The sequence below is a fragment of the Monopterus albus genome, unplaced genomic scaffold (genome assembly GCF_001952655.1).
Source record: "Monopterus albus unplaced genomic scaffold, M_albus_1.0 scaffold168.1, whole genome shotgun sequence".
In the NCBI taxonomy this organism is placed as follows: Eukaryota; Metazoa; Chordata; class Actinopteri; order Synbranchiformes; family Synbranchidae; genus Monopterus; species Monopterus albus.
In genome coordinates, this window is record NW_018128048.1 from 277,255 (window position 1) to 284,665 (window position 7,411).

At 40.9% G+C, this 7,411-nt stretch overlaps 1 protein-coding gene across 1 annotated transcript in view; it reads left to right on the plus strand.

Moving 5' to 3' along the window:
• LOC109969021 (CUB and sushi domain-containing protein 1) overlaps window positions 1–7,411 on the plus strand; it is a 404,580-nt gene that overhangs the window by 189,562 nt on the left and 207,607 nt on the right. Inside the window, 1 exon segment of the mRNA XM_020615656.1 lies at window positions 4,810–5,004. Within this exon segment, the coding sequence (XP_020471312.1) occupies window positions 4,810–5,004 (195 nt within the window).

Here is a 7,411-nt window from a genome sequence, read left to right on the forward strand (position 1 = left end):
TCTCTCACAGTGAGTCCTGACCAAGGTCAACACTTCACCTCTGACTCTGTGTCTCTGAGCTGTGAGGGAAACTCTGCTGACTGGAGAGTGATGAGGTTTAATGAGGACGTCTACTGGATAGTTTGTTCCTACTGGGGGAGAATGACTGGATCCACGTGTAACATCACTTCATGGTCCAGTACTGCAGTGTACTGGTGTGAGTCTATATCCGGAGAGTTCAGCAACGCAGTCAACATCACTGTACATGGTATGTTTCATTACTTTAATTTAAAACAAGAGTTTCCATTTCAGGCAGTTTCCTTTGAGCTCAGGTGAGATGAACAGCAATAAAAACAGACCAACATAGACACAAACAAACTGCTCTGCAGGTGGTAGTACAACTTCTATATCTGTCCTTTACTTCAGTGGTCCCCAACCCCCGGGCCGCGGACCGGTACCGGTCCGTGGATCAATTGGTACCGGGCCGCACAAGAAATCATTAATTATTTCCGTTTTATTTACTATCTGAGTCTGAACGGTCTTTTATTTTGAAAAATGACCGCATTCTCTCGGTTACATCTCAAAAACCAAAACAGCATGACAAGCTAGCCCGACACCGATCAAGAGTTGTTGATTTGCATGTAGCTGGAAAGACTCACAGAGTCATCTCATAGACTTTAGATATTCATCAGTCCACAGTTGGACATGGTTTCTGTAAATGAAAAAGATTTGGCATTGTGCCTACTCTCTAAAGAATTCAGCACCCAGAATTCACTCCACAGGCACAATGCAGAACGCTCTGTGAGGTAAAAAAAAAAAAAAAAGAACCCAAGGGAAAAAGCGGAAGGTGATTCGTGTGTGTTAGACGATCCACGCGTGCGTAGGTAACAATTTGTACGTACTTTCTAAAGAATTACACACGAAAAATTGATTTTAAGCATTTGTAAAATGTGTTTTACGTGCAGTTTGTACAGCACGCATTTGTGAACCTCATGACACACACACACACAAATCGCTTGTTACGGACAAAACGTTAAACACAAATTTGTAACATTTTTGATAGGATTTTATCTCCATAGAAGTCTGCCTTGTCCTCAGTGCTCCTGCACACATCTGATGATGTATTTTGTTCTGATCCAGAATTATAATGAACTCTGTTTGTGAAATAATTCAACATAACCTTGACTTGCAGATAGTTAGAATGAATAAAATGTATAATAATGGCACCATTCAATTGTAATTAATCACATTGATTATGCAACTTAATACAACTCCATGTGGATAATTTGCACTTTCCCAGACACAAGGTTACAGCTAAGCAAAGTATGGATTAAAAACAAGGAAAACAAATCAACGCATTGTACACACAGCTAGCATTATTCTCTCAATCTACATTGCAAATTGTTTGCAGGAGCCCAAAATACTGCTGATTATTGATGACAACTTAAAACGAGCTAATGTAATATGAACTTGTAGTGAAAATAGCTTGCTCACTCTGCACGACGTAGACAAGAGGTCTGTGGTTCGGCTCAGCAGACAGTTTTTTCCAGCACCACTCACTGAAAGCCAGTGCTGTGGAGACAAAAGCCTGTTCTCTGTGTGTTTTGAATTGATTTGCCTTTGAATAGTATTTTCAAAATGTTTGGACATGATACAACCACTCTTGTTAAAGTCGAAATCTTTTTGTCATACTTGAGGGAAGATTCTGTGTAGTGACCCATGGTTAGACCTGGAGCCCCTGCATTTCACCTGCAATTTATTAGGTCTGTCATATGTTCAGGCTGCAGAATGGAGAGACACGATTTTGTTGATTTTATTTGACAGTGCTAGACAGTTAAGTATTTTATTTTAAACTAAGCTGTTGCTGTTAGAAATTATCTCATTTGTTTTATTAGATACAAATGTCTTAAATAAATAAAAACACATAAAACGGCAGAATTACATCTACAAATAAAGATATATTATTGTTTAATAAAATTAAGCATTTACATTTTTCATCTGGTATTTATTAAGTAACTTTAATAGATCTTGTATCAGCACCAGGAGCTGTTCATAGACCCATTTCAACAAAAAAATAGTAAAAATAAGCTAAAACATAGTAATAAATAAGTTTGTTCCATTTGTTCTGCCACTCAAACAAATCTCAGAATAAAAAAGCTCCAGGGTACATAACAAACCTTATTTATTTATTTAACAGACCTCCATCTCCATAAACCTTAAGTGCAATATTTGTTGCCTGTCTTTCCAAATATAAACAGGTAATAGAAAGAAGAAACAATAGAAAGAAACAATAGAAAGAAGAATGCTACATCAGTCCTACTGAACACGCAGTTCTTTTTACAGTGTGTGTAGTTTATTTGCTGTGTTTTACCACAGGGTAAATTAATTCCTTCAGTAATTCCTTCATTATATACTGTTTGTTGGAGTTTTGGATATAGTTTTCCCTTCTCCAAGGTGTTTTTGTCAGCTCCTCTCTGCGCTTTTTATCCCTTAGGCACCTGTATAGACACGAGCGTGAGGCTCACACAAGGTGTATGCGACATACTACACACTGCACACTGCACACGCTACGTTTTCGATCTGTGCCAGTGTGTGTGCACTGTGAACCATCATGTGTCTAAATTTGACCTGCAGGATATCTCAGAGCGATTGGCTGCCACTGTTCATAGCCGACCAGTTCCGATCTACCGGCCAGTGCCTCTTTAATGACTGTGCATTGTTTGTGTATATTTAAAAGCATAGTTTGGCAGTTTGTGAAATAACTTATGTGATAATTTTCTGAGACTTTATTGCCCATGTACAAAATAACCATTGGGATGTTGCAATCTCATGCATTGTAATGCTGATTACAGTTTCAGTTAAATATCTTATTCATTTAAAAATAGTCATAAAGCCATCATCTACAGTGTATATGTACATCGATATAAAATTCTCAGCCTTCATAAATACTGTATGGCACATCACTTCTGTGTAGCACTGCAGGTAATTCACTATTTTGCACAATACAGTAGAGCTCAAAAATGCTATAATTCAGAAGTATATTCTCAGCAAAGTGGTCTGTACTGTTGAACATTAGAGAAGTGAAAGGGAGCAAAACATTACTGCCAGAATTTAAATGGTTTCTTTTAGAGCTGGAGGAAAAATGCAGCTGTAGTTATGTATGAGATTAGCCGGATGCTGACAATACTTGTGAACACTTTATCCTTCCAGAATACTGCCTGATTCTTTCAGATGACTTCTTCAGACATTGGTCTAAATGAGGGATTACGTTGGTGCACCGAGCTGGCTCGTTAAAACATCCACAGCCTGGCAGACATAGGACTGTACGGTCACATAAGTGTGACTAATGACTTGGCTCAGACACACGAGCCCTTTCATTCTCTCTTCATTTTGTTGCTTCTTTCCCTCCTGCTGCCCATCATTCCGTCAGTGCATTAGGTTTGGAATTTGGTTGTGTGCCTCACCTTGTTAAAACAAAGCAGGCAGCCTGTTTGCACAGAGGACAGCACGGTCAGCTGAGTGTGAATAACTTGCCTCTGATGCATGACTTCATACAATCCAAATAATGAGTCAATTAGAGTAAATTATACATGTTTAGGGCCCACTGCAATTAGTTCACCTCTCTCTTTTCCTGTCTGACTGAAGTCTCTCCTCCATCCTGTCTCCTCCTCCTCCTCCCTTCCTCTCTCCCCTCTGTCATCAATCTGTCACTATCCTTTCCCCGTTCTTCCTCCCATCTCCTGTTTGTCATCTTCCTTTCTTTTTTCACCTCCTCCTCCTTGTCTTCCTTTCATCAGCCCCCATCCCTTTGTCTTTGTCCTAGTTCTCAGGGTCTCATGATGGAGCTTTGTCTAATTACCATGCTAGCATTTAATTGGAACAGTGTACACAAACACACGACTTGACCTGACTGAATACCCCTTACACACCGCACAAGACACACTGCACTGCGCATGCAGTACACACATGCACATAAAAACTGACCATTTGGCTACGCATTACATTACACACCCACCAAGTTAACATGCTCCAGTTATACAAATATACATAACACACAGCATACACCAGGGTTAGATACTGTGGAGTTCGTCCAGGTTGTACTACAGCCAGTGTGTGGCTGGGCCTTCTGTGGAGCCAAGGCACGTTGTCTACAGTCAGATTTATTTTGGCCTAGTTATACCATGAGCTGCCTGTAGTTGCTCCCACAGTAGAGCTGTGTCATCTATGAACAGGCAACAACAGATGTATGTTGGAGGACAAACACTAGCCAGATATCAAAATACCACGCAGTCACTTTCACATATTCTAGAAAAACAAACATACACATCTTTAGCATTATGTGTTGCTGATATCTGGTATTTCTGTACAGCCAATGTGATGACTGTACAGAATTGATTCAGTGGCTTCTAGTTTAGTGTTAGAAGATACAGTAATTAAATGCAAATGAAAGAAATTTGGTCATTTTGTTTTTTTGTTCTTGTAAAGTAAATTGTAGATTTACCTCCTCAGCCAGGCAAGAATTGCACAAATGAAACATTCTAAGGAGATAAAGTCCCTCATGGATTGAACAAGGAATGGAGTCACAGGTAGACATCAGTTTAGTTTGCAGAGATCCACAGCCAAAATCATGGTAAACCATTGTTTCACATCATATTGGCACAAATAGAGCTATGATTATATGTTTTTCTACTGCTTGGTTGTTCTTTTATGAGTTGATTGAAATAGTTGAGTGTTGGTGGTGTTATTTTTTGTTGTAGGCAAATTTTTATTTATGTAAATAAATTGATGACTAATCAAAAACAAAATGTTCTGTTTCTCTTTCTGTTTCAGTCCTGCCCAGCCATACATGCGGCACCCCCGGCCTCATTCCAAATGGAGTCATTCACGGCTCACGGTACAACATAGGGGACAAGATCCGATACAGCTGTGAGTCAGGCTTTGTACTGGAAGGACACAGTATCCTCACGTGTATTGTATCAGCTGGCAGTGGAGCACAGTGGGATTTTCCATCACCATTTTGTAGAGGTAAGGTCTGTTGCTTTCTTGAATTTATAGTTCTATAACAGCTATTTGGAGCTCCTCTTGTTCTTAAACAGTCAGCTACCACTGATTATTAAGTAAAAGTAAAATAGTTTTCCTGAGGTCAAGGGACCTTAACAAGAGGTAACTGGCCAGAGGGAGATGAGAAGCAGCAGTGTATGGACAAAAGGTCTCACTCAAATTACATAACAAACAATTTTATGAAACAGATGGAGCCCAAAATCCTCATGCAAAGCCCTTCTTATGTTTCATTAGTATACAGACAAGAACAGATCTGCCCAGGTTTTTAACATGAGGGCCAGTCGATGGTTGAACAGCTCACCTCAGGGGGGGATTCATTGTTATGTAATAAATCACTGCAAAACTCATTTGCTTTAATTTGATGATTTTTTTTTTATCTAGTCAGTCCTTTGCTGCTGTTTTCTTTGTTTCACATGAATGTGCATTGATGAGGATGTGAGAATGGCAATTTAATTGTGTGTGTGTAATGTTCTTATTAACTCCCAAACACAGACACACACACATTGGTGGTGTTCAGGTCAGCCAGGCCTAAAGACAACAGCTCTCTCTCTCTTTCTCTCTCTCTCTCTCTCTCTCTCTCTCACTCACACACACACACACACACACATATTTACCCACACATATTCAGTGTTGTGGTAAACTAATCACTGACAGGCAACAGGTTGCAACAGTGTTACATTTCAAGCACGAGAAACTCTTTGATTGCTCATTTTCCTAGAGCGTTTTCTCTGTGTCTTTTGGGAACCTGTACAATATTATTTCTCACTGTAAATTGGGTGAGGAACACTCCAGATAAACAGCATTGCCCGCGTGTCTCCTTATCACTATTGATCAGTAAGGCAAGAGATATGGCAAAAACATTTTCCATTCAGGAGCTCATAGAACTGATTTTGGATGACCGACAAGCAATGCTGGAGGCCATGTCCAATTTGGAAGATGAGGAATATTCTGAAAATGAGAATATAGTCTGACAGTGAATTTGATGAAGAGGATGAGAAACACCATCAGCCAGTTTGTCCACAACCTGCAGGGGGACAAGTATGGATATTGAAAAATGGGGAAAGTGAAGGGTCTACTCGCCCAAGGACTGAGCCATCTCGCATGTCTGCCACCTTGATAAGGATGCAGCCTGGGCCAACACGGATGGCTGTTTCTCATCTGCAGGACACAGGGTCTGGTTGTGAACTGTTCATTTCAGAGACCATCCAAAAAATCAATCTGGACTGCTCTAAATTAGAAAGGCAATGTGTTTTGGGAGAGAGGTAAAGAGACATGGATCAAGCCAATTTACAATCAGACTTCTGGGGTTCTTTTCTTTGCTGTGGTGTTCAAACCCAATGGGGAATCCACAGAGTCCTTATGGAGTATAGAAACTGGAAGAGAAATGTTCTGCACCACATTGTCTTTAGATGACTTTCATATTATCTCCAGGATTATCCCCTTTAATGACAGAGAAGCCAGGCTGGCTTAGCGGCGGACGGACATGCTGGCCTCAATAATGTCAATGAGCAGTTTGTGGCATTCAGAGGCCGCTGTGCCTTCACACAGTGCATGCAATCTAAACCTGCCAAGCTTGGAAAAAAGTTCTGGGCTGTCTGTGATGCTGCTTGCTCACATGCATGTAACCTGAGGGAGGAGCCTTTGAGAGGAAGCAGGGTCATCCTGGACATGACACAGGGACTCCATGTACACAACATCACATGTAACAGCGTCTTCACTTCACACCAGTAGGGGCAGGAGCTGTTAAAAGTCCTGACCACACAGAAAGTGCCTATCCATTCCTCTTTGTCCAACTTGTCCCTGGTGTCATACACCGCAAAGAATTGCAAAAATGTTTTGCTTATGATTATGCTGCACAGAAATGAGAAAAGAATCTGTGGCCCTGAGAATCAGAAGCCAGAGACAATAATGGATGACAATACCACAAAAGGAGTGGTAGACTATTTAGACAAGTCGACCTCTTGTGGCATTCATCAATATCCTGGACAACTCACCTTACAATGTACTGGTCATCTAGATGGCACTAAAAATCTAAATTGGATGAGAGGGAGGCTGCAAAGGAGACATATCTTTCTTGTGGAGCTGGGCAAGGCTTTAGTGAGGCCACAAATCCAGAGAAGAGAGAACACCTTCCAAGGACCCCTGCATCTGTAGCCATCGTGAGGAGGATGCCGATAGCCAACTTGCCCCACCCACAGCACCACCAGTACCTGAGGCAAGTGTAAGTGCCTCCTACCTTACCTCTGCTTTCACTGTGTGTGTGTTAAAGCCCAATATTAAAATTCCTTTTTTCACTGTTCGAGGCTTCAGACAGTGGCTGCAAGAGGAAGTGATGCAAGCTGTACAGTTCACAGAAGGACAGGAAGACACA